Source organism: Nyctereutes procyonoides, unplaced genomic scaffold (genome assembly GCF_905146905.1).
Source record: "Nyctereutes procyonoides isolate TBG_1078 unplaced genomic scaffold, NYPRO_anot_genome, whole genome shotgun sequence".
In the NCBI taxonomy this organism is placed as follows: Eukaryota; Metazoa; Chordata; class Mammalia; order Carnivora; family Canidae; genus Nyctereutes; species Nyctereutes procyonoides.
The window spans coordinates 93,811,782-93,839,586 of record NW_026575125.1 but is presented as its reverse complement, the minus strand read 5'-3'; the positions used below and the strand labels follow the sequence as shown (position 1 = coordinate 93,839,586).

The window sequence follows — 27,805 nt, the reverse complement described above, 5'->3', positions numbered from 1 at the left end:
GGAAATCAAAGGTTTGGGGGCTTTCAAGTCCTTACCAGGCAGAGTTGACTGCCGTCAGCCAGGGATCTCCATCAGGCCAGGCTTTCTGCCGCACACAAAGCCTACAACCACCACAGCACTGTGTCTACCTGTCCCTTCTCAAACATTAACCAATGTTAGGATGATGTGACCAACTCTCCAAATATAGTAACATTCTGCATCAGCCCCAGAGCAACTGCCAGCCCGAGGGAAACAATCACTCACAATTGAGGCCAGGCCTGCTTTCAGCACCTGTGTCACGCCGGGACACCTGAGAAGCTTGCATTTTCTTCACTCACGGTACAAACTCGCTCACGGTGAAAATGTGGTAACCTTTAGGCTGTGGAAATATGACGCCAGACAACCACCCAGTTCCAACAAGAAACGGTCCAACCAGTCCAAAGGCGTGATAAGGACAAAATAATCCACGACAGTATTCCTTTACAATCAGTTCTGTTGGGAACACATAGACTCCGACTTCAGTGGTCTTTGTAATGCCACTAAAGTTATCTATATGCAGAAGTCAATTTGTATGTTTTGATTCTATCCTATTGCTAGTCTCTATCCAAGCATTTACTGCTGATGTGCCACTGAACTGAGAAGTAAAACCAGTCCACATAGTCACATGCACATCTCTGTGTGGGAGGCAGTCAGGGTTTCTGTCAAGTCTAGAAATGGGATCTCCTGGGTAGGATCCCATTGACGTGGCTTAAGAAATGTCTTTATTGGGGTGGCTGGGTGGCTCAGTCAGTTAAGTGTCTGACTCGTGATCTCGGGTCAGGTCTCAATCTCAGGGTTGTGAGTTCGAGCCCCAAGTTAGGCTCCATGCTGGGTGTGGAGCCTACTTAATAAAAAACAAAACAACAACAAAAAAAGAAATGCCTTTATTTTCTTCACCTGTGAAATGAAAATATCATACTGAAGTAAGAACCATCTACATAAGGCTTATCAACTTCATGGATTCACCACAGAATATTTGCATCAAAGAAATGAACTCTTAGTGCCTCCCCCAGTTTATAGCCTCAATAAAACATTATGAAGCAGATCATACACTGTGTGCCTTGGGTTTTCCTATTCTTTAGGATAACCCATCCTGTACTATATGACTTTGGGATTCTCCACTTTCTAAGATAACCCACCATTCTCTCCCCTCCATGTGCACAGATAATGAAGAAATTATAAACTATAATTTACACCTCATATCCCTGAGTGTCCTTCATGTTGAAAAGCTAATGGTCATAAAACATCTAGGGGCTCTGTAGTGTTAAGGAGTTAAGTGTTATTTAGTTAATTCTACTTACAATTGACCCATTTCCCTTCCTGTGGTATAGTGGAGCAGATCTGTGGAACTGCTTAGAAGCAGGACCTTCTCTGCTACGTGACTTCTAGGGTACTTCCTGAGGTCCTGCCACAGAATGGAGCCCCTTATCAGCTGAGCAGTGTAACCATGCACGTCCCTAGAAACCTGACAGCAATCCTTTACATATGTTTAGTGCTTTAGAGTTAACAAAATGCTTTCATAGCCAGGATTTTATTTGATCACCACAACCATCAATTGTTTTTATTCCCAATTTACAGATAAGGAGACTAAGGCCCAGAGAGGTTAAGTGATTTGCCCAAAGTCAAACAGCTATTAAGGATCAGAGCCAGCACTACAATGCAGGTCTTCACCTAGCGCAGCACTCTTTCCACTACATCATGCTGTGCTGCCTTGTTCCTTAAAATAATTAATCTATAAATCATTGCCCCACTCAGTGGAGCCACCTTGGCAGGGCCTGACTCCTCATTTCAATGCTGACAAAAAGAGACAAATAATCGACTCTAATGTACTGGCAAGTGTGGGTGGTACAGGACAACTGGCTAGCCTCCAGGCAGGGAAAATGTGGAAGAGGCAAGCAAAGGGAAACTGTTTAACTGGCTAATTCTTACCTTTTCTCCCCATCCTTCTGCATTTTTTTATACTGCTGCCTCAGTTTCCCCAGATTAGGCAAATCTAATTTAACGGAGGGAATATGCTCCCCTCGTGTAGGTGTGAATCCAATTTAGGCAAAGCAAATTGTCTTTCCCTGCTGAGTTTATTATTTCAGAGATGGTGCCCCTTCGTTTCTGGAAGCTTTTCAAGGGGCAAGCAGATGGCACGAGATGTAACGTTCCCTCTTCCTAGGCCAGATATACAGTGACCCATTTGTAAGCATACATGTAAAGAATAAGCCTCTCTGACACCCTCAAGTACCTCAAGGCCTTGGACTGCATCATTTATTTCTCCTGGTGGAGCAGCCATTTCAGAGGGAGAACAAGTCGGGGTCCCAGAGCTCTTGAGACGGAATACCAGGTTCAGATAGTCACACAACATTGAAACCTCATGCTGTACTGTAGGAAATAGGACTCTTCTTAAAAAACAAAGGTATGATTGTGATTTTTAATTGTGTTTGGGCAGCAGGTCATAAAACATTAATTGTTCGGACACAAAATGACAGGTTCATTTAAAGGCACATTTGGTTAAGATGATGGACATTCCATAAAGCTACCCATCACATCCACTCTAGACCTTCTAGCTCGAAGAAAAAGCAGAAAAGGATAGACATCTCTCTTGGAGAGAAAGCAACAAGGATTGCTCTTCTCCAATGACTGGTGGGGGGTTTTCATACAAATCAGGATCCCCTTCAAGGTGAACAAGGCAGACTGCTGAAAAACGTGATTTCCTGCTCAGCCTCGGCAAGCAAGGGATTTGTTACCTCTGGGCCATCCTGCACCAGCTCCATTAAGTAAAATAAATCACATTAACATCCTGAGATTTCCTTTATTTTAAAAATCCATTTCCCCCCAACCTGAGTTGTGTTTGAATCATCCTCCTTGCAAAGTACTTTTACATCCAGTCCATGTATCTTATCTGCTGCATCAGCCTGTCCCCATAAATACATTTCCCTGGACAATGGAGAAATTAGAGCACAGATAACAATGGAAGCAGTTGTAAAGGAATTGGACATTCACCAACAGCAAACCAGTTTAGGAACTTCACCCAGATTGCACCTAGCCACATCCACAGATAATATCACCGTTATAGGAGACAGATCCCAGCACTGGATCCCAGAGCTCTTTACAAGATTTCACAGACTGAGATGTGAGGTTACAGCCAAACCCCTGCACTGCAGCCTCCTTTATGAAAAGGAAAAAAAAAAAAAAAACCAGGAAGCTTAGCACTTCAAACCAAAGTCATAAAATAAAGTAAGATGATTATGTGTTTACAAGCAAAATGAAGCAAAGACTAATCTAAAACCCTCACAATTGATTTTTGTCCCCTCTTCACTCAAAGATAACTGAGAACAGGGTAGATTGGTTTTTCAATGCAACATGTGAATGTTCATACGTGATCTGTGCTCTGAAAGGGCAAACAAGCCCAGATGCAACACAGGGTCCCAGGCTGACAAATGATGGGGAGTTTGGGAGGCAGCCAAGAGGGTTCCAGCATCTCCCTCCATTCTCAGAAAATGCCTTCGCTGACAGGGCACTCAGCTGCTGGCTGCTCAGAGCTGCAGTTCACATTTGCTTCATGCTATTTTAACTTCCTTCTCCCCAGGTTAGCTGGAGGGATTTATTTTGTGAAAATTTAGATAAGGAGTCTGCTTGCAGATAGATTAATCTATTTAAAAAATATATCTGTGGTTCTCAGTCCCAAGTAACAGTGCATCTTACCCCTAAGGAGTCACCTGGAGACAGGAGATTTTAGGCAACTGGGCAGAATTGGGTTTTTTTGGGTCAGCGAATTCTTGGGGCCTTCAAATACTAGAAGCTACTCTACTTGTTAATCTTGAGTCAACTCCACTAAGACAACCAGAAAGAAAGTATTATTTCACATATTATTCCACATGCATATAAACGTTAATAATTTGGTATAAAAAATTTCAAGTGTCTGCTGTATGATTACACAAATGAATTCACCAACAGGAAAGTATTTAAACAAGAGCAAATTAATATAATGCAGAAAGCCTCCAAGTTAAATGATATAGCAGAAGTCAGGTGGGCAAAATGAACAAGATTTTGAGGAAGAACTGGTATGCCCATACTTTTGTGCCACTTTTCACATCTATGAAGTGAGGATATGGGCTATGCAATCTCTATCATTAGTAGCCTTATCACAATTGAGCATAATTACAGCAGCTAACATTCACTGAGGTCTTACTATGTATATGGCCATGTATTAGCTCATTTAGTACTCATAACATTTTATCCGGTGGGTTCTATTATTACCATTCTCATTTTACAGATTAAGAAACTGGCACAGAGACAGGGTGCCTGGTTGCCTCAGTCAGTTAAGCATCCAACTCTTGATTTCAGCTTGGGCCATAAGCTCAGGGTTGTTAGATCAAGCCCCATGTCAAGCCCTGCATTGGTCTTAGCTCTAGGCATGGGCCCTGCTTAAGATTCTCTCTTTCCCTCTCCCTCTGCAACCCCTTCTCAAGAAAGGAAGGAAGGAAGGAAGGAAGGAAGGAAGGAAGGAAGGAAGGAAGGAAGGGAGGGAGAGGTCACACATAGCTAGTATGTGGTGATAGCAGGATTTGAACCCGGGCAGGTCAACTCAATAGCCCATGTCTCAAGATCCCTACTAGCACTAAGATCTTGTGGACTGGCAAGGTAAGGAAGTTGTCTTTGGAGTCAATAAGAAAAAAGAGGTAAAAGGAAAATCCAGATGGGGTAGTAGCAGCTGATGCTAACACGAAATACATGTCTTATTAGTTTATAGGCAAATCTGTGAAATAAAAGCAAGGCTAAGTATAGTTTTGATTGTCAGCCTAACAATTATCAATTAAAAATAAAATCTGTAGCATTGTTCTGATTAATTTCTAAAAATCAAGTACTAATTACCCTAAAACCAGTGAGCGTAGAGTAGCATGTACTAATTTAAAATAGACTGTGACTTTTCTATCCATTCTCATAAATTCAAGGAAATTAAATACAGTGTACCTCCCAGTGATGTTATTATTTGGCCCATCTCACTTATTCATCTTCTGATTTTTTCAGCAAAAAATTAACAGGGTAATTCAGTGGCATTGTGAGCTGAAATGCTAGACAGCATCCTTGAAAATTCAGCCTTCTCTTCTTTGTAGAAGAAATCATGGGGCACTTGAGTGGCTCAGTCATTTAAGTGGCCAGCTGTTGATTTTGACTCAGGTCATGATCTCAGGGTCCTGGGATCCAGCCCCATGTGAGCCTCCATGCTCAGTGGGGAGTCTTCGTGAGGATTCTCTCTTCCTCTGCTCCTCCCCCTGCTCTCTCTGTCTAAAATAAATAAATATTTTTTTAAAAATTAATTGACATAATCATAGCTTAGAATTCAACACATTTTGTGTATGTGTTTATATATATTTATATAATAATAAAATATATAAAAGATATTAAGTTGAACCATAGCGAATTGCCCTTCTTATAGGCTAAAAACAGTCAAATATCAGTAAACAACTTAATATATCTGTATCCTACTAATTGAATGAGTCTTGTATTGGAAGGGTTGAAAGGACTTTTTCTTAAGCAATTAAAACACGAATTCCTAGGAAGAAGCAAGAAAAGGCTCTGAGTGGAGACAAAGGCACTTTTCTTTGGAGCTTCTGCTTGTACCCACCCTTTCCAAGAACTTTTGATTTCTGCTAGAAACACAACCCATGGCTCCCCAGGGCACTCACTTCCTTCTTTCCTTTCTGGTCCAAGTATGAACAAAAAGCAAGCTCTCCTCCTTACTTCTCCTTAGCAAAGCTGAAAAAAAATATAAGGGAACCAAAGGATGAATTAAAGCACAGATACTTTTTCCCCTATGAAAAATTGTTACCAAGTCCAACTTTCTTACCCCAACATACAGCTCATAAGTTGCCAAATTCAGAGGTCTCATTCAATGTGCATCCTTATCCAAAGAGACAAGAGACCCCTTTTAACTTGGGGCTATTACCAAATTTCACCTCTTTCTTTGTCCCCTCTTCTCCAGCACAAGAATTGGTATAGACTGTTTGGAGGAAGAGTGTGTTGGGGAGATAGACAATTTCCTTCTACCCTTTTAAGTTCTTTGGTATAATAATTAAACTGACATAGAATAGATTGAGGAGGAGAAAAACAAACATAAGTCTAACAACATGTATACCTACTGTGTATATGAGAGACCCAGGGAAACTGAGTAGTTCCCCAATTAGCTAAAGCCAATACCTTAAGTAACACCTCCAGCTAAAGACAAAAGATGTGGGAGGTGCGGAGTCAGTTATGGGAGGTTACCAGGAAAGTGACAATAAAAAAGGATGCAGTTGTTGTGCAGTTTTAAATTCTCACCTTCTCTGTTGCTAAAAGTTTCTAGAGATTTAGTCATTCCCCACTTTCTGGTACAGAGAGACACCCTTACAAATAGAAATTCCCCTTATAAATACAAATGGGTAACTTCACAGCTTTTTAAAGAGCTTCTCCTTGTAGCTGTTTCTTAAAAAATAATCAGCCTAAAATAATCCTTATGCCAAAGAGGCATATTTTGGAATGGCAAATTCTGCTCCCGTGCAAGTGGAAATAAAGATCATGGCCCACACTTGGGTCAAAGGCGATTGTTGTCTTTCAGGCAAACTAGTGTTCCTATGAATGTGGAGCTTTCCCAACCTTGCTTATGACCCCAATAGCCATAGGCAGTCAGCTTAAGTTTGGATTCCTGACAAAATGGCTGGAGTATATAAGCACTCAAGGATAAGAATGGAGCAGCCCACCTGCACAAGCATACTCCTTCCCAGCCTTCTCACACATAGTTTCCACAGGAGATTTGGGGGTACTGTGTGACATCTTCTATTCCTTCACCCGCCTTTCAGCTCTTAGCCAAATTTTACATTACCTTCTCTTTTGGGTTCCTGGACCCAATTCCAATGTGGGAAGTGGAGTTCCCCACATCAACAAGCAAGTCTTGGAACATGAGCCGGCTGTCCTACAATTCAATTCAATTCTGACACTATTTACCAATAAATAACATCAAATTCCATGGGTTTTCAGTCCTACAAAACTGTCTCCTGCCTGCTACTTCAGATGCCAGTCACCATGTCCAAGTTGTTGGCAGTGCTTCTGATGGACAGGCTATACATGAGATGTTCCCACAACTCTTTCCTTGGGTTTGATTCATTTGCTAGACCGGCTCACAGAACTTAGAAACATTTTGCTTAGAAGATTACCAACTTATTATAAAAGTTCTTCGCAGGAAGAACTGGATGGAAGAGATGCAGAAGGCAAAGTATGGGGAGAGGGTGCAGAGCTTCCATGCCCTCCACACGCGCCACTCTCCCAGGGTCTCCACTTGTTCACCAACCCAGAAGCACTCCAGCCTGTCCTCTGGGTTTTTATGCAGGTTTCATTACTTAGGAATGATAGATTATATCATTGGCCACTGGCAATGGATTCAACCTCCTGCAACTCCCGCCCTTCCCTGGAGGTTTGGATGGAGATACTAAAAGTCCTAATCCTCTATCATGTGGTTGGTTTCCCTGGCAATCAGCCCCCATTCTTAGGTTACTTGAGGGCCTTCCAAAAGTCACCTCACTAACATGACAAAAGGCAGCTTTATCACTCTTATCAGAGGAGATTCCAAGGGTTTTAGGCGCTTTGTGCCAGGAACAGGGTCCAAGACCAAATATACATTTCTTATAAATCACAATGTCACACCTTCCGAAGCTTTGAAAATAGTTTTTCAACAGCATCTGAGTATCAGAGTACATTATCCAGAAAAAGAGAAGCCTGGTTGCGGACATATTGACAAGCAGAGAAGGAACATTAGGCCGCCTTCCTCTGCTTGCTTTGTACCACTTAACAGTGATCCCTGCTTGTGTAACTGTAATGACTTTATTAAGAAATGTGTTCTTGAGTAGTAAACTTAATCTATCAGACAAATAAAACCACAAATTTAGTTGAACTGGAAATCACTTGTTACTTTGGCTCTTTAACTATCATTATAACATAAATTGTAACAGTTACAACCGTCTCTGGGAGTACATGGATATTTTACAGCTATTGTAAATGAGCGTTATTACAGTTGGAGATACGTGGCTATAAAACCACAGGAAAGGTAGTTGAAGAAAGAACACCTGGTTATGTATAGGTTTCCAAGCCCTGTGTATCAAAAGACAAAAAATATGTGCTTCACTATCCCCTTTTAGGTAATAACAGCAGGTTACTGTATATTTATGCACTACAACACTGCACACATTGGCTACACAGATGGTTTAAAGAGTCATGATTCCCAATCTGTGTGTGGCTCTATTCCCTGAATTAAACCTACCCCTGAGACTAACAGCATTTCCTTTCAATAATTTTAAGTATCTAATCTCTAGTCTTCTGGACAGAATTCATAGCATGGAACATTTGATAGGTCCTTTTTTAAAAAAAAAATTAAGGGCAAATATTATTAGCCACAGCTGGCTGATGAAGAAACTGAACCAAAGATATTTTATCTTAAAGCAAAGTGCCATACCCCAACAAAAAAAATGAAAAAAAAAAAAAAACCTTCACGAGTAGGTAACATACATGTCACCAATAGACCTTTAAAAAGGTTCAACCTCACTAGTTATCAAATAAATGCAAATTTAAACCATAGTAACATACCATTTTCCCACTCTCATATTGAGAAAAGTTTACTGACAGTGCTAACATTTACTTGATGCTGGTAAGGATGGAATAATTTGGGCTCCCCCCTACTACTTAAGGGGAGTATAAATTTATAGAAGCTTCCTGCACTAGAAAGTAATAACTCATGTTGCATCAGGAGTCTTTAATATATTCTTATCATTTCACCCAGTAATTTCACTTGTTGAGTTCTGTATTAAGGGAAAATGTTCAACAAAATATTAAATACGAAAGAATAATGGATCAAAAACTCTAATTTCCAACAATAGGAAGAAGGATAAATAATATTCATGTAAGAAGATACTATGCAACCATTAAAATCCACATTTTAGGGATCCCTGGGTGGCGCAGCGGTTTAGCGCCTGCCTTTGGCCCAGGGCGCGATCTTGGTGACCCGGGATCGAATCCCACGTCAGGCTCCCAGTGCATGGAGCCTGCTTCTCCCTCTGCCTGTGTCTTTGCCTCTCTCTCTCTCTCTCTCTCTCTCTCTCTCTCTCTCTCGCTGTGACTATCATAAATAAATAAATAAAAATTTAAAAAAATCCACATTTTAAGAATATTTAATAATACGAGGAATGTTCAAGATAAACATTAGCTAAAAAGTAGGACATAGAACTTTTAAGTACAATCCTAGTTGTATTTCTTGAATGTATAAACAGATTATGCAAAAAAATAGAGATGAATGGAATGCAGCCAAGTATTAGCAGTGATTAGCATTGGAGGATGAGATTACAAGTAATTATTTTCTTTTTCTATTTCTTTATTTTCCAATTTTTCTGCAATGATAAAACATCACTTTTATGATTGAGGGTGGTGTTTGAGGAAATTGTTTTGAAAACCAAAGTGAACAAGGGAAGACTGGACTTTGAAATGAGAATGTGGGCTTTGCAATTGTAGGGGTGGAAAATTTTTCTCATCTTCCTTTTAGGGTCTTCGGTTGGTCTAATAAAATTCACATGAGACAGATTAATGAGAAAAAAACAAATTCAATTTTGTACTTATGGAGGCTCCACAAAAATACAAAAGGCTCAAAAACAGTCAAGGAAATATAAGGCTTATATGCCATCCTAAACTAAGGAATGGGAGAGGGTCTTAAGGCTTCAAAGGGAAGGAGGGTGATTCGCAGGACAAGAATAAGAGCAGATGAGGGCACCTGAGTGGCTCCGTGTTGAGCATCTGCCTTTGCTTCAGGTGGTGATCCCGAGATCTTGGGATGGAGTCCACATCAGGCTCCACTCAGGGAGCCTGCTTCTCCCTCTGCCTATGTCCCTGCCTCTCTCTGTATGTCTCTCATGAATAAATAAATAAAATATTTTTAAAAAGAAGTCCTGGGGATGTAATGGGCAGCATGGAGACTATAAAACTGTATCATATATTTGAAAGGTGCCAAGAGAATAGATCTTAAAAGCTCTCATCACAAGAAAAAAAATATGTAACTCTGTGTGGTGATGGATGTTAACTAGACTTACTGTGGTGATCATTTCACAATACATACAAATATTGAATTATTGTGTTGTACACCTGACACTAATATAATATGTCAATTATATCTCAATTTTTAAAATAAAAATTTTTCTTTTTTTATATTTTTTATTGGAGTTCAATTTGCCAACATTTAGCGTAACACCCAGTGCTCATCCCAAGTGCCCACCTCAGTGCCCATCACCCAGTCACCCCAACCCCCTGCCCACTTTCCCAATAAAAATTTTTCAATAAAAATTTTTTTTAAAAACTCTGAACCAAGATTTTAAATTTGGACTCTTGAGACCCCCTAGAGGTTTCACAATTGGGTTTCCAAGCCCCTTTGAGACTGTATTTATAATGTTCATGTATGTGTTTATGTGCATTTTTTCTGGGGACACTATGAAGCTTTCAGATGTTTAAAAGGATCCCTGACCACAAAAATTAAAAACGACCATAAAGTTTAGTTGAGTAGCAAGTGAATCGGTTTAGTTCAACTATGATTAATATAGTCAAACCCTAATGTTGTTTTTTTCTGCCTTAGTCATTTGCTAGATATTTAACATTCTGTTCCGGATCATGTTAACAATTCTACAGATATAAATCTAGCATACCAAACCACAGTCACCTTGTAATCTGACACATGAGCCCATTCAAAGCTTAACCTACATGAATAAAGTAATCATTTTATTTTTAAAATAACAATTACTAATGTTATTTTTACATTTCACCAGTTAGCTGTAAATGTAATTTTATTTAATTCTTAGCACAACTCTGTGGCATGAGGTGGTAATATCACTCCCATTTCACAGATAAGAAAACTAAACCCCTGATAGAAGAAATGACTGGTGCACAGACAAGCTGCTAATGAAATGGTTCCTGACTGCTGCTGTTGACACTTCTCAAAGTCTCTCCTTTCTCCTTTGAAGGAGAGCAGAATTTGCCCCCTAAAATATGCCTTTTGGTGTAAAGTTTATTTTAGGCGGATTTTTCTTTTCAGAGAGAGAGAGCATGCAAGCGGGCACACACACGAGTGCATGTAAGGTTAGGGAAGGGCAGAAGAAGAGAGAGACTCCCAGCAAGCTCCAGGCTGGGCAAGGAGCCCCATGCAGGGCTTGATCCCAGGAGATCAAGGCCCAAGAGGAAACCAGGAGTAGACGCTCAAGGGACTGAGCCACCCAGGTACTCAGGCTGGTATTAAGAGGGGGGCACTTGGCGGGATGAGCACTGGGTGTTATGCTATATGGTGGCAAATTGAACTCAAATAAAAAAAAAATAAAATAAAAAGAAGCAGCAGACACAGAAGCTCTGAAAACTGACTAGAAGTCGCCCTTTTGTAAGAGGCATCTATGTTTATAAGGGAAATCTCCGTTTGTAAGGGTGTCTCCCTCTCTGTACCAGGAAGGGGAAGATGGCTCTAAATCTCTAGAAACTCTTTTCAGTGGGAAAGGTGAGGACTTAAATCTGCATAAAAACTATATCCCAGTTTACTGTGCTTTGCCTGAAAACCTGCAAACCTCCCATAACTGACCTTCCGTCCTCCCGACACCCCCCGCCCAAACATCTTCTTTTGTCTTTAGCTTGAGGTGGATTCAAGGTGGTGGCTTCATGACTGTGAATGCATTTCATGAGAGGAACCAAAGCAGTGCTCAAAATGTATCTCATATCTGTTTTGTAGGCCCACAACCGAAACCTGCTCTCCATAGATTTTGATCACATAACTCGCACGGGAAAGATCTATGATGACCACCGGAAATTCACCCTTCGAATTCTTTATGACCAGACTGGACGACCTATTCTGTGGTCCCCTGTAAGCAGATATAATGAAGTGAACATCACATATTCACCTTCGGGATTGGTGACGTTTATTCAAAGAGGGACATGGAATGAAAAAATGGAATATGACCAGAGTGGGAAAATAATTTCAAGAACTTGGGCTGATGGGAAAATTTGGAGCTATACCTACTTAGAAAAGGTAAGTATGTCCGGGAAAATAAACTAGGTCTGAGTTTCTGAATGAGAATATTGAAAATGGCCCTAATTACCAAGCTTGGTGAAGAGATCTACAGGAGAAAAGTCTGTCCTGGCAATTCTGCTCTGTAGAAGTAACAACAACAAAATGTATCTATAAGGATAAGCTGTTTTTCTGCTAAAAACTTTCCCCAACCCCACACTCTGCCAGGTACTCTTTCAAACCTAAGTCAGGATAATGGCTTAGCTTTCTCCTCATTTGAGCATATTTGCTCACGCTCTTGAAAAGGTATCTTTATTATTATGAAAGCTCACACTGAGGTAAAATAGGTAGAAAATTATGAAATTGTGTGTTAATGTGTCTCAGCTCTGGAAAAGAGCCTCTTACATAGAGGATAAGGAATTCTAATTTTGTTGGGATAATCAGTCAAGTTTTAGTAGCATACATTTTAGGACTGATTTTCACAAGTAATCAGTCTGAGCAAATGGTGGCAGTGGGGCCTCATTGGTAATAGTCCTTTGTGTACGGTGAGTCTCCAGCAGCACCCATAATGGGAGCTCATGGGCTCCTGTCTGATGGAAATAGACAAGGGTTTTAATCCCACCACCGGAACCATTTGTCAGACAGCCTCCAAGTGGCAAAATGGTTTCTGGCCAGATCAGTAGCAGAGAACCATAAGAGAAAGTGATTTCCATCCACCATCTCAATTTCTGATGTCATAAGATGGTGTCTTTTGTTTCCCAAATCTATCCATTCAACTGAATTCATCAGTCCTGAATTAATTTCTGGAAAAATTGAAAAATGCTTTCCCTTGAGTATTCAAGGGTAATGAGTGCAAGTTAACCCCTAGAAGTTCTTACAGAAATCACAGGAGCTCAGAGCTCACATGACAAAATTTCACTCTTTGCACCAAATAACACCAAGCCTTTCTGATACGCTCCCCAAAGTTTTGGGGGAAAATAGCGTGCCAGTGGTTGTATGTCATTATAAAACTATAATACTACTTCCCAGAGGCAGTTGCTGGGGAAATTGCCAAGTTGCAAATGCCTAGGAGATAAAGCAGAATTCCACTTGGGAGCCAGGGTAAAGAAGAGAGTCCTCTGCTGTATCCACCCCTTGTCTGCTGAAGAAATAGATCCCATCTATAATCTGTACTCTACACTGGGAACACCTGAATCTTATACAGAGTGGATCTCTCCTCTTGAATTTTGGTAACAAGAATGATTTGAAAGATCCTATGGCTCATGCACATAAAGTGCTGAACTCGGTACAAAATTCTGTGCATCCAGGTATTTGGTGGTATGTTTACAGGGACAATGCATGTAATGATGACCTTCATATGAAAAAAAGGTACCTCTGATTATTAGACTATAGGCTGATTTGTTTTTTGAGGAATGAGGATGGGTTTGTGCTGACCCTTTCACAGGTCATACACGTAGCTTGAAGTAACCGTCGCTCCCTAGGAGTATGCATGAGTTTGAAGTCATAACCCCAACTTCATTAGCACCACAGTTTGGCTGCTGAGCTATAACTGCCTGTAGACAGTTACATCTGAGTCTCTAAGACTTTTCCTTTAGACCGCCTATACAATAGCAGAAGAGCCTACTGAAAACTTGAATATTAGCCCTTCGTGCCGCCTCTTTGACACCAAAGAAGCTATTTTACTTTTTCTCTTTTCTGAATTAGCTGATTATTTCCTCAAACTTTCCTGAGAAAAGAATCATGTGAAGGAAACTTCACCTATGTTCTCTTTGCTACAGAAACTTAGTTGGCAATAACTCTAAAAACAAACAAACAAACAAAAACCTCTATGAGACTGCCAGTGTCTGCAGTGGACACAAGACCAGACTGTTGTCTCATGTTTTAAGAGAAGCCCTAGTGACTTCCAAAGACTAGTTTACTGACCAGTGAGACAAGTGGAATCACTTGTGCCTTTTAGTTGACTTTTGTCCCTTTCTTGAGTTCATATTTAATTTGTTCTCTAATTAAAAGGTAGCCTCGGGGCACCTGGGTTGCTCAGTCGGTTAAGATCTGACTCTTGATCTCAGCTCAGGTCTTGATTTCCAGGTTGTGAGTCTAAGCTCCGTATTGTGCTCTATGCTGGATGTGGAGCCTACGTTTAAAAAAAAAAAAAAAGGAATCCCTTGACCTAAACAATCGTATTATGCAAAACTCAGATCCGGGATCCCTGGGTGGCGCAGCGGTTTGGCGCCTGCCTTTGGCCCAGGGCGCGATCCTGGGGACCCGGGATCGAATCCCACGTCGGGCTCCTGGTGCATGGAGCCTGCTTCTCCCTCTGCCTATGTCTCTGCCTCTCTTTCTCTCTCTCTGTGACTATCATAAATAAATAAAAATTAAAAAAAAATTAAAAAAAAAAACTCAGATCCTGCAAAACATACAACTATGAAATGGTTCTCTACTTTCCAAAAACCATTTATCATGAGATTGATTTTATCAACATTATAATTACCAGTAGTAATAACTAATTCACTGAATAGATATGATGATTAAATGAAATAATATAAACAACCCAGAACATCTTATCAAAAAACAAAAGTTAGTTTCTTTCAGTTTACATAGTGCATTATAGGATTTATTTTCCAATCACTAACAAATGCTACTTACTTACCTCTACTTGAAGGGAAGTTAAAATAAGAAAGGACAGAAGGAAGGAAAAGAGGAAGGAAAATGAAAGAAGGAAAAAAGAACAAAATTAAAGCATGTTTGAAATTGTGATTCTAGAAAATAAAAAGGGAAGGAATAATGAATTTACCAAAATCCAATTTATTTGTTTTAAAGACTTTTATTTTTTCATGAGAGACACAGAGAGAGAGAGAGAGAGGCAGACACATAGGCAGAGGGAGAAGCAGGATCCCCACAGGGAGCCCGATACGGGACTCCATCCCAGGACCCAGGATCATGACCTGAGCCAAAGGCAGACGCTCAACCACTGAGCCACACAGGCATCTCCAAAATCCAATTTAGATTTAACTTTTGTGGTGAGGTAATGGGGTTGTCTTCCTGTGCTCTTTTCAGTCCTCTCTTCAACATGGCCTTTGCTGGCACATTCTTTCACTATTCCTGGGACAAAACAAAGACAGAGACTGGCTCTTGTAATATATTTTAAAGTAGGAATTCTCAAGCTCAAAATACTTTGGATATTACCTCTGTAAATTTGCTTGCCATCCCTATACCATGATATATTAAAAAGCAACAGCAAATATTTCACCTCAGCGTGCAGAAATTTTGTAGAAATTGTGTGACTTCCTCTAGAGCAAGTGCAAGTTATGTGTATCATTTTCTTGCACAATGGTCTGTAGCCATTAGGAGAAAAATAATTATTTGGGTAATAGCTGCAGTTGCTTAAATGATCTCTTCTCTATTAAAAAAATCAATTATTGTTTCTTAAATTTTCTCTTTGTGGTTATTAATTCTCTATCTTGATTTATGAGGCTTCTCTGAGTTAATTATATTTTGAAGACTTGTGGGGCTAAAATTTTGCATTACAGTAAAATGTAAATCTTTCGGTTTCCTAAAATCGTTCTTAAGGACTTCATTTTTAAAATGCATTTAAAGATATTTTATAATCATTTAATAAGATGCTCTAGTCTGATACATTCACACAAAATGGTCTCTTTGGGGCTGAAATTTCCAAAGGCTGCCTAAAGGGATACAATGCTGGGTGCCTTGAGCTTCCAGGTGGCCCCACACTGCCATCTGGTGGTTCTTCAAGTGCTTTACCTTTTCAAATTTCTACCTTTGCTCATTTCTATTCTTGTTCAAATGAATCTACAGGCTTGCTCTTTTTTTTCTTCTTTACAATGATCTCTTTTAGGATCTCACAACCAATTAAAAAATACGAAGTCTCCCACTCTATTGTTTGGGCTCATAAGAAATGGCCTTTTATCCTGTCGTAGCAGCCCTGTGGGCACTGGATGGACTCATACGCATTGTTTTTGAACAAACTGAGAATAGTGACCACCCACCCAAAGTGAAAAAGCAGCCAAGTGAGAGCTAAATGGCATTCCGGCAACACAACAGTTACATTCATGAGCTTTCTCATCACGTCATCCACATCCTTGCCGTAGGCAGAAAGCTTTAAAACAGACCAGGGAGCGTTTGAGACAGCGCAGCATCAGCACCACCTAGGACAGGGGTCAGGCAGTGGCTTACTGCAGCACGATGGACTAGACAGGGGAGAGAACACAATGGCGATGTGTTGTCAATGTTTGGCAAGGCACGCACAGTGACTGGAAAAGGCATAGCCCAGGCAGGCTGGTACTAGATAATGTGTGGGAGCCATATGGTGACTGTCCCTGGCCCGCATCACAGGTGACAGATGTCATTTGTTCATGGCAAACTGACAGGAGAGACTGGAAAGGAGCTGAGAAACCTGACTTTAAGCATAGAGGTAATGCAAAGGCATTTTTCACCAGCTCCCCCCAGCTTCTGTTGGTTCTGCCTTGGTTGGGGAGGTAGTTCTTCCTTCACGTCCTCATGCCAAGTCTCCTGCCTCTGTTCAGCAGGGTTTTGGGGACCTTTGGGCCTTCCACGGGTGATGAGGTAACAGGCTTTCTGTACGCAGCTTTGTGTCCACAAGACAGAGTACTTGGTGGGAAGAAACAGAAAGGAGGAACAAATGAGCAAATAATTGCAGACTTTGACTTCATGGTTCTGACACGCGATTCAAAATCAATAATTCTCAGAAGGGCAGGGAGGATATGCATTTTCAAGAAATATATTTAATACCAGAATATAATTGCATATTTAGAAGACTGAAGTGTATATTATATAGGCTTACATAATTCATATTCATAAATATTAATGTATTTTATGTTTAGCAAATGAAGAGATACCTATTGTTTTCATGACACAAACTTCAGAAAATAAAGCTCAATTAAATCCTTTTGCTTGATAAGGTAATTCTCAAGGAGGGAGGGGTAAAGCTTCCTTAGAGAGTTATATCAGAGTCTCCAGGGGTGAGCATTTTTTTTATTATTAAAAGATGAGATTTAAATGTTTCTCAACTAGAAATAGGATTGAGGCCTCTGTAAAACAGTGCTCCTTTTATGTTTAAAGTTAAAATAATAACAAAAAAAGTTAAAATAAGGTAAACCAATATCAGTGAAATACCTAAATACAAGTGAGGCATTATACCTCCACAAATAACTTTCTGAAATACAGATCAGTTTTGAGGAAAGGGGTTGCATATCCAGAGAATTCCTCACTTTTTAATGGCATGTTCCCCCAATATAATTTAAAACATGAATTACTTGTCAACTACACTCAGATTTTTTTTTTTAATGTCAACTATAGGGACTCCTGGCCAGCCCAGCCAGTAGAAGGTGCAACTCTTGATCTTGGGGTTATTAAGTTCCAGCCCCATGTTGGGTATAGAGATTACTTAAGAATGAAATCTTTTTAAAATGTCAACTATATTCAAAAAATAAATAAAACATGAATTGCAAAAGAATAATTGTTATATTTTATATACAACTTTTGAGGAGACGTTACAACTATGTGAAGTCAATAAATACTTTTTGGTGGCTATAACTCAATATGTGGCATGCCCTCCCCTCCACTTACCTCCCTCCAGTCCATCTCCACATGGATGGTAGTACACAAACAATAACCTTTCTGGGGTTATCTATGACTTGATTGTTTCTCCCAGCTTTGCAAGCACCCTCTCTTTCAACTTGTCTTTCAGTGATTGGTTCCCTGTTGCCAACATGCTTAAGTCCGGCCTCCACAATCTGGACCCAGCCTGCTTAACTGGCCTCATCTCTTGCCATTCACCAGCACCCCCCAACACACCCATGCTCTGGCCACACAAAATTCCTCTCATTCTCTGAAAACCCATGTCCTCTTTCTTATCCAGACCTTCACAATGCTGTGCCCCCTGTCAGGAGTACTCCCTCCCTACCCTGCTCCCCCCACCTCTTTACCTTCACCTGGCCAAACCCTAGTCATTCTTTAGGTCTCAACTCGGATGTCACTTTCTCTGGGCAGCCTTTCCTGACTTCTTAAGTCTAGCTTAGCTATTCTTCCTCTACTCGCATAAGCACCCTGTCCTTCTTCCATCATAACACATTGCACACTATATCGCAGTTGCTTGGCTGCTTATCTTTCTCCTCCATTAAGCTATAAGATCTACGAGGATAGACACCATTCCTGCCCATTGCTATATCCACTAAGGTCCACCTCAGTGCCTGACACATAGCATGTGCTCAATAAATCTGTGTTGAATGGATGAATGTGTTTATTTAGTCTCCTCAACTTCGTGGTACATATTATGCTATTTTGCCTTTGTCTCATTTCAGTCCGTGATGCTTCTCTTACATAGCCAGCGACGTTACATCTTTGAATACGACCAATCAGATTGTCTGCTCTCCGTCACCATGCCTAGTATGGTGCGCCACAGCCTACAAACCATGCTTTCAGTTGGCTACTACCGGAACATCTACACCCCACCAGACAGTAGCACTTCTTTTATCCAAGACTATAGTCGAGATGGCCGACTACTACAGACCCTGCATCTGGGAACAGGGCGCAGAGTTTTATACAAATACACCAAGCAAGCAAGGCTGTCTGAGATTCTCTATGATACCACTCAGGTCACATTAACATATGAAGAGTCTTCTGGGGTGATTAAGACAATACACCTGATGCACGACGGCTTCATTTGCACAATCAGATACAGGCAAACAGGTTTGTTGTGAAAGGGTGGTGATGTGTACAACCATATGGGTCAGTATTGTTTTATGAAATTTTTACTGGCCACAGTGTGAAACAGAAGCATTAACCTGTAGTCATCCAATCCAATAAACATTCACTTTACTTACTAAATTATCTTCCACTGAAAATTTAAAACCCCTGTTATAGGCTGCATGAAAGCTGATTCCTCAAAAACCTACTGGGCATTTCTCTTTCTGTGTCTCAGCTCTTGGAAAAGTTGAGATCCAAGAACCTGGTCTGACTGTGTCCTCCTTCCTAACTCACCACCAGATCTTTCCAGAGACGCAGCTGCAAGAGTTGAGCCTCCCTGACAAGGGCCTAAGCCCCGTGTGACCTTTATAAGCCTCAGTTGATGACAAAACATGTTCAAAAGTCAGGACTTTTGAATATATTTCATCCTTTGGGCTTATAAAATGCCCAAAGTCAGTTACCTTAATGCTGGACTTTGTCAACACCTGACCTACTGACTTTGTCACATAGGTTAAACAAATTAAAAGTACTTTTGTCAGTTATTATAACAAGAAAACATGTTTATAATATCAGTCTCACCACCCCAAGCCACTGAATGAGTTATTACTTAAATAGTTCCTGTAATTAAATTATTCTATAACTATAGCATCTGGTATTTTTTTCATATTTAATGACCACAACTATAAGAGTATGTATCTATGAGATGATATGCCCAGGTGTGAATGTAAAAGCATCACTACTAAAGTCAGTGACACTAGATCTTTCTGACTGCTCAAAATTATGCATCTAGTTCTGTTCTCATTATTTTTATTTTGATTCTTCAGGACCTCTTATTGGACGCCAAATCTTCAGATTCAGTGAAGAAGGTCTGGTGAATGCTCGGTTTGACTACAGCTACAACAACTTCCGCGTCACCAGCATGCAAGCTGTGATCAATGAGACCCCTTTGCCCATAGATCTGTACCGATATGTTGATGTTTCTGGTAGAACAGAGCAGTTTGGAAAATTCAGTGTCATTAATTACGATTTAAATCAGGTCATAACTACTACGGTGATGAAGCACACCAAAATCTTCAGTGCCAACGGACAAGTTATTGAAGTTCAATATGAAATCCTAAAGGCAATTGCCTACTGGATGACTATTCAATATGATAATATGGGGCGTATGGTAATATGTGATATAAGAGTAGGAGTAGATGCCAACATAACAAGATACTTCTATGAATACGATGCTGATGGGCAACTTCAAACTGTTTCTGTAAATGACAAAACGCAGTGGCGTTATAGTTATGATCTGAATGGAAACATCAACCTCCTAAGCCATGGGAATAGTGCTCGTCTTACTCCTCTCCGATATGACCTCCGAGACCGCATCACCAGACTAGGAGAAATTCAGTATAAAATGGATGAAGATGGCTTTCTGAGGCAGAGGGGAAATGATATCTTTGAATATAATTCTAATGGTCTGCTGCAGAAAGCCTACAATAAGGCTTCTGGCTGGACTGTGCAGTATTATTATGATGGGCTTGGGCGACGTGTCGCCAGTAAGTCCAGCCTAGGGCAACACCTTCAGTTCTTTTATGCAGACCTTGCCAACCCCATAAGAGTCACTCATTTGTACAACCACACGAGCTCAGAGATCACGTCCCTGTATTATGATCTCCAAGGTCACCTTATTGCCATGGAGCTAAGCAGTGGTGAAGAGTATTATGTAGCCTGTGATAATACAGGCACCCCACTGGCTGTGTTTAGCAGTCGAGGTCAGGTGATAAAAGAGATATTGTACACACCTTATGGAGATATATATCATGACACTTACCCTGACTTTCAGGTCATCATTGGTTTTCATGGAGGACTGTATGATTTGCTTACTAAATTAGTGCACCTGGGGCAACGGGATTATGATGTTGTTGCTGGTAGGTGGACGACACCTAATCATCACATATGGAAACAGTTGAACCTCCTTCCTAAACCATTCAACCTCTACTCCTTTGAAAATAACTACCCAGTTGGCAAAATTCAAGACGTTGCAAAGTATACCACAGGTATAAAACTTTACACTAAACTTGATATAACTTTATGGTGTTTATCATATAATCTCAGTGCCTCTGTAAATATGCTTCCTCTTCCTGCCAGTTAGGCCACAAGTTATTGTGCAGTCACTCTCTTCCTTAGTCTGCTAGAGTGAGCAGAACTGTGCATGTGGCAGAACACATGATACTTTTGCATCCCAGGACCCCTTTTCTTCCCTTTTAAGCATTCTGTTTATAGTTCTCACTCTTAAAAGCTTATACGAAGGGTGCCTGGGTGGTTCAGTTGGTTGAGCATCTGCCTTCAGCTAGGGTCATGATCTCAGGGTTCTAGGATGGAGCCCCAGCATCGGGCTCCCTGCTCAGTGGGGAGTCTGCTTATTTCTCTTGCTCTAGCCCTCCCCCTGCTTGTGTTTGCTGTCTCTCTCATTTGCTTTCTTTCAAATAAATAAAATCTTTTTTAAAAAGCTTATAGGAATAATTTCATAAAAGAAAAATTCAGGATTATGTTCTATCAAATAAATCTAATATTGTGGACTGTGTGACCTCAGTGCTATTATCACATTAAGAGTTTCAGTGCTGTAAACTGAACCTATCTCTGTGATGATCCATGACTCAAAAGGTTTCCCTGTAGAGAGAGGATCATATATTTTAGAGCAGGTGATAGTAGGGGGAATTTTATCCCTAACTTCCCATTGGCTGAACATTTTGAAGGCAGGAGAGGTACAGTTCAGGCTTTCCTCAAAGGTTGTAAAGTATGGGCTTCATCATTTTTTTCTTTTATATTTTGTGCCTCACAGACATTGGAAGTTGGTTGGAGCTGTTTGGTTTCCAGTTACACAATGTTCTACCTGGATTTCCCAAACCAGAATTAGAAAATTTGGAATTAACTTATGAACTTCTACAGCTTCAGACAAAAACTCAAGAGTGGGATCCTGGAAAGGTTAGTTAAAATTTTACCATCTCTATTTGTCTGAAAAAGCAGATCATCCAACACCATAACATGCCATTAACATATATTCATTTACTTCTTTTTGAGTTGTCTTGAATATTCACTGAAATGTCCACAATTAATGAGGAGGTAGGAAAAAAGTTTCCATGAAGAAAGGATCAGAGAATTGGAGCTTTTAGAAAAGACAAGACTAACACGGGATTTGATGACTTGCTGCGGTAAACAAACAAGAGAAACTAAACTTTTAAAATTCTGGAACGGGCTGCCAAGGGCAATTATGGCAGACACTAACCGCTGAGCCACCCAGGGATGCCCTGGTTACAATCTCTAAAAGCAAGAATAGGGCAGCCTGGGTGGCTCAGCGGTTTAGTGCCTTCTTCAGCCCAGGGCCTGATCCTGGAGACCCGGGGTCGAGTCCCGCGTCGGGCTCCCTGCATGGAGCCTGCTTCTCCCTCTGCCTGTGTCTCTGCCTCTCTCTCTCTGTCTCTAATGAATAAATAAATAAAATCTGTAAAAAAAAAAAAAAAAGCAAGAATAATGCCTTAAGCCATCTCTACCCCTCACTGTGGCTACTGTATCACACCACATAGAGTAACAAACAGCTAGTCAGTATTAGTTACACTGGTGAAATTAAAATGTCTTTCTTCGGGAGGAGCTGGACCCACTTACTTTGAAGTGGCTCCTAGCTCTGAGATTCTATGATACCAAGCTTGAACAAATCACCCTATGGTTAACTCACCGAGGCCACAAGAAGTATATGCAAGGTGACCCAGTAACCTGTTAGTCGTGTCTTTGCCAAATCTCTGATGAAGAGATTCCAGATTTGGAGTGAAATTTGTTGTGAAATCGCTCACCGGAACGGTAAGGCAAGAAGGTGCTTTTCACAATCACCAAGCATTTGCACTGTACCTTTCTTCTTTCCTAGACCATTCTAGGTATTCAGTGCGAGCTCCAGAAACAGCTCAGGAATTTCATTTCCTTGGACCAACTTCCTATGACCCCTCGATACAATGATGGACGGTGCCTTGAAGGAGGGAAGCAACCAAGGTTTGCTGCTGTTCCTTCGGTCTTTGGAAAAGGTATAAAATTCGCCATCAAGGATGGCATAGTAACAGCCGATATCATAGGAGTAGCGAATGAAGATAGCAGGCGGCTTGCTGCCATTCTCAATAATGCTCATTACCTGGAAAACCTACATTTTACCATAGAGGGGAGGGACACTCACTACTTCATTAAGCTCGGGTCTCTGGAGGAAGACCTGGTGCTCATTGGTAACACAGGGGGGAGGCGGATTCTAGAGAATGGTGTCAATGTCACTGTGTCCCAGATGACTTCCGTGTTGAATGGGAGGACTAGACGGTTTGCAGATATCCAGCTCCAGCACGGGGCTCTGTGCTTCAACATCCGGTATGGGACAACTGTCGAAGAGGAGAAGAATCACGTGTTGGAGATTGCCAGACAGCGCGCTGTGGCCCAGGCCTGGACTAAGGAGCAAAGAAGGCTGCAAGAAGGGGAGGAGGGTATTCGAGCATGGACAGAGGGGGAGAAGCAGCAGCTTTTGAGCACTGGGAGGGTACAAGGTTATGATGGGTATTTTGTTTTGTCTGTTGAGCAGTATCTAGAACTTTCTGACAGTGCCAACAATATTCACTTTATGAGACAGAGCGAAATAGGCAGGAGGTAACAAAAAAAATCTCTGCCTTTGCGTCACCAAAGACTGCCTGTTTTTAAAAACATAAAATGGTTTATTGTATTGGTTTTCTAGATCAGAACTCTGTATATGTAAATATGGAGGAAAAACATATCCAACTGCCTTTCAATGTGACGGAAGATGGTATTTTAATATTGTTTGTTTAAACTCTTTAAGAAATGACAGATTTTTAGTTCTTGTGTGGCAGTATTCAAAATAACACAAGTAAAACAGCTAAAACAAAAGTATTCAGAAAGCACCACTTTAAATTTGTCAAGCCATGCACATGTTCAAATATAAAGAACTCAAGGTTCTATATCTCTATCGTGACACAAAATTTCACATTTAACCGTCGGCAGAGCTTGTGGGCTATTTGAAAATGTGGTGCAATATTCTGAACCTTGCATTTCGAAAGACTGCCAGCCCTCTCACATTTTCCAGATGTGTAATAGGAAACGTAAAAAGAAGTGTAAAATGTCCTCAGCCACCATCTCCCAGAGTCAGGACCCATTTGCCCTTCCTCCCTGATTATTCCTCCTTGCTTGTGAAAGTAAATGCCATGTTGTTGTGCTGTGTTTTGGCGTGTGGTGGCTGGGTTCTGCCTACCACGCTTCCCTGCAGGTGTGGTAACCAGACTGAATTGCCACTATCTGCTTGTTTGTACATGATACCAGGGCAGCTGGCCAGTGTTAACTTCTCCCACACAACCTGTTCTGACTACATTTTTTTTTTTTACCAAATTGTCCAGCTGTATTGGCATCATGTAAGCATAGCTTTCATTAACCTGGGTAGGAATTTCTCATTTATATATAGGGTGTGTTTTGGTCATAGTTTCACGTTAGTGATTCCGTATTTATACACTAATCCAATGGTTTTGTGCACACGAAAGGTAATTTACTACAAATGATTCTGGTACAAAAAAAGAGAAAAGAAAAAAGGGGCGTCAGCAGGCATACATGCCTGACGTGCCAATAAATATGTTCACTACTACTGCAGAAATTCACAAGAGCCAAAACCTTTCAAAACAAACAAACAGACAGACCTAGTACTAAGACGAAAGGAAAGTACCAAAGGAAAGACCAAACCAAACATCACAGTAGTTGCTGCCACATTGATTCATCCCCCTTGGATTTATCTTTCAAATGTACAATTCTGCATTGACCATCTCCCAGCCACAGTAAGGAAATTTAATTAAGTGAACCCTTTCCGATCTCAGACATTTCAACTAATTATAGAGAGGCAGACTGTCTTTTACTAAAATAATTTATGCAGTTATTTATTTTAGATCTCTGTCTTCACCCATTTATTTTGATTTAATCATCTGTCCTGCCTAGGAAAATAACTATTTTCCAGGAAGGGTAATTTTGTTCCATGATCAGTTAAACTTTGGAAAAAGATCAGGATTAGTGTTAATATCAGCTGCAGTTTCTCAATCTTTATGAATCCTGTAGTAAAAAGAAGCCCCTTCGTTAGCTGTGAGATTTGTGCCCAGCGACAAAGAGACAGTTTGTAAAACGCTGTGTAATTGTACGTTACCACAAATGAAAATACACGACAGCACAATGTGGCCTGTTGAAAATTCCCCTGAGCCAGCTTCAGCACTTTCATCACTGGGTCTGCACATTTGCTATGTCTGAAGGAAAATTTATGATGGAATGTTACAGTTTGGATTCTTTCCAGCTACTACCTAAATGCAGTGTGGGGGTCATTGCCCTGCTTTGTGATGGCAGTTTTTTTGAAAATATGCAAAGTCAGAATTCAGGCTCAGGTTAAGGTTTTTAAAGAGTCTGACTCCTTACTCCACCAAGTAGAATAAGGGAAAGGCAAGGATCTGCACAGCAGGGGAAGGTATATCCAGACATTTCATTTTCAAAAACATCAGGTTGAGATTACCACATTGTTACACATGTATTCTGAGAGAAAGAGAGAGAATTCATGATGAGCTCCTCTCTCTCTTTTTTAAAAGGTTTTATTTTCTCATTTGAGAGAGAGACAGAGAGCATGAGGGGAGAGAGGGGCAGAGGGAGGGGGAGAAGGAGAAGCAGACTCCCCGCTGAGCACAGATCCCAATGCTGGGCTTGATCCTAAGACCGGGACCAGGACCAGGACCAGGAGATCATGACCTGAGCTCAGGGCAGATGCTAAACCAACTGAACCACCCAGGTGCCCCTCCTCTCTCTTTTTAATTGGAAGCACACCAGCTCAAGAGATTACTAATATAGACTACAATCATATTATTGCTTTTCTTTTTTTCTGAATCAGGCCTGCATTAGTGGTACAGTATTTATTTAAGATGGGATTCTAAAATTATGAACAAACTTGTTGAAAATTTGAATACCTCCACACCAACCTAAAAATGGACCTTAAATTCCTAGAACCTCTGATTTTCTTTTAAATCAATGGAAAAATAATTTGCGAACTGTATATAGAGAGTGCATTCATAAATGTGATGATGTATTTTATCACTAATCCAAGATGTCAATATTAGAGTCTATTTTGCTTATATTTTAAGCGATTATTATACTTTTTTGCAATTCACTGATGTATCATTTTCAAACTGCTTTAAATATCCATTAGAAACAAATATTTGAAGCTTTTACTTAATAGTAATTACCTTGAACTGTGCATTTCTAGTTTGTAATACATATTTATTTAGTTTGTGCCTTTAGTTTCTTAAAGTTATATTTGTATTATATTCAGGAAATGCACTTTTTATCACTTACAGCTGTGGTTTTAATACTGCCTTGAACTATTATTACTCTCTTTACAACTTCCAAAGTTTTTGGAAGGAAAGAGGAAAAACCCAAAAGGTTAGCACCAATGAACAGTAAATCTAAGAGAAACATTTTGGCATTTCTTAATAAGAACACGGAGATATTGGGTACATAGTTCAGCTGAATACAAAGAATGCCTTCATCGATTTGTAGTTCTGAAGTTTAACTTAATGAAAGAACAATTTGTTTGCATTTCCTGATGAACGTAAATGCATCCTAAAGAGAAAGATATGAATTTCTCAAACCCAGAGCACAGGCAGCTGACACTGCACAGCCACACACTATTCAAGTAAGTTCAAATGAGAGCATGCTAGTTGGGCTCTCATGAAGAACATTCTGGGCTGGAGGCAGGGAATACTCTGTGGTTGTTTCTTTTTCCTAGTTAGGCCCATTTTATTTGTGCTGTTTTGTTTTGTTTTGTTTTTACTCTTGCACTACGGTCTAGAGATCCAAATGAACTGCAAAGTTGACAGTTTAACAGACATTTAAAAACATATATTTTTAGTTGTCATTCTAATCTTATTGATTAGAAGCATGACTCCTGAAGGAAAGGGAAATAAAGCCCAATTCATACTAATTTCTAGCAAAACACTCACCATACAAATAGGCATATGTTTTATTTTTAACCCAGCAAAATACTGTATAAAATAAGTGTGTCCTTTACTGTCAATTTATCTAGAAGATCTATAATATATAGACTATATATATAATATATATATATATATACACAACATAGCCAAATGTATAAAAACTTGACAATGTATAATTTGGAATTCACATGCTAACTACATAGAGAAGTATAAAATTGAATGATAATTTTTCTAAGATTTTTCTTTTTCATCTCTGTTGACACAGTTTCAAACATTCTATCATGTTGCTCCTACTCTTTTTTTCTTTTCTTTCCTTTTTTAAAAAGTCATTTTTAACCAGACTAGACCCCACTGTAATATCACCTGAGAGAGTCAGGGTGAAGTTTTTGCATTTATAAAGATACGTTCCTGTAAGGGCGATTATAATGAAAGCAAGAGTGCAGGAATCAACTATTGAAAGACACTTTAGGGAAGACTGGAGTGTATTCTAGCTTGTGGAGAGACAGAAGGCTACAGATTGGATGCAACATTCTTGTTTTCTTGGAGAAACTCACATACACATAGCTGACCTGACTAGTACTTCAGATCTCAGACTGCTCTTCCACAGCCTTCTGTAAGGTTCTTTATTCTGCAAAAGAAAAAAAACAACAACAAAAACAAAAAACAAAAAAAAAATTAAAAACATTAAAAATAAAAAAAAAAACAAAAAAATTTAAAAAGCAAAACAAAAAAAAAACAGAAAACAACAAACAACAAAAAGAATTCAACCACAAAATAGTGACTGTTATTTCAGTGTGTCCTTCATGTGAAAGCTCTTAAGGACCAAACCTACTACTGTGTGTAAGAAGAAATTACTTCCTAAACAGTAACTGAAAATAGTTAGTTAAACTTGCTGTGGATTTTGTCTTGGCAGTTGTCATCTTACATTATTTGTCAAAGGAAATGTGTTTGGCAGTTAAAAATCTTTCCTTAGATTTAGTGGTGGACT

The 27,805-nt window shown here is 40.0% G+C and overlaps 1 protein-coding gene across 3 annotated transcripts in view; it reads left to right on the top strand.

Annotated features, from left to right (window-relative positions):
• Window positions 1-27,435, top strand: part of TENM1 (teneurin transmembrane protein 1) — a 575,853-nt gene extending 548,418 nt beyond the window's left edge. For all 3 annotated transcript variants that reach the window (XM_055338409.1, XM_055338410.1, XM_055338408.1), the window contains 5 exons: window positions 11,783-12,079; window positions 18,397-18,784; window positions 19,606-20,826; window positions 21,612-21,754; window positions 22,689-27,435. In XM_055338409.1, coding sequence (XP_055194384.1) covers window positions 11,783-12,079; window positions 18,397-18,784; window positions 19,606-20,826; window positions 21,612-21,754; window positions 22,689-23,447 — 2,808 coding nt within the window. In that variant the 3' untranslated portion in view covers window positions 23,448-27,435. The remainder of the gene's footprint in view (window positions 1-11,782; window positions 12,080-18,396; window positions 18,785-19,605; window positions 20,827-21,611; window positions 21,755-22,688) is intronic.
• The last annotated feature ends 370 nt before the right edge of the window (window positions 27,436-27,805 follow it).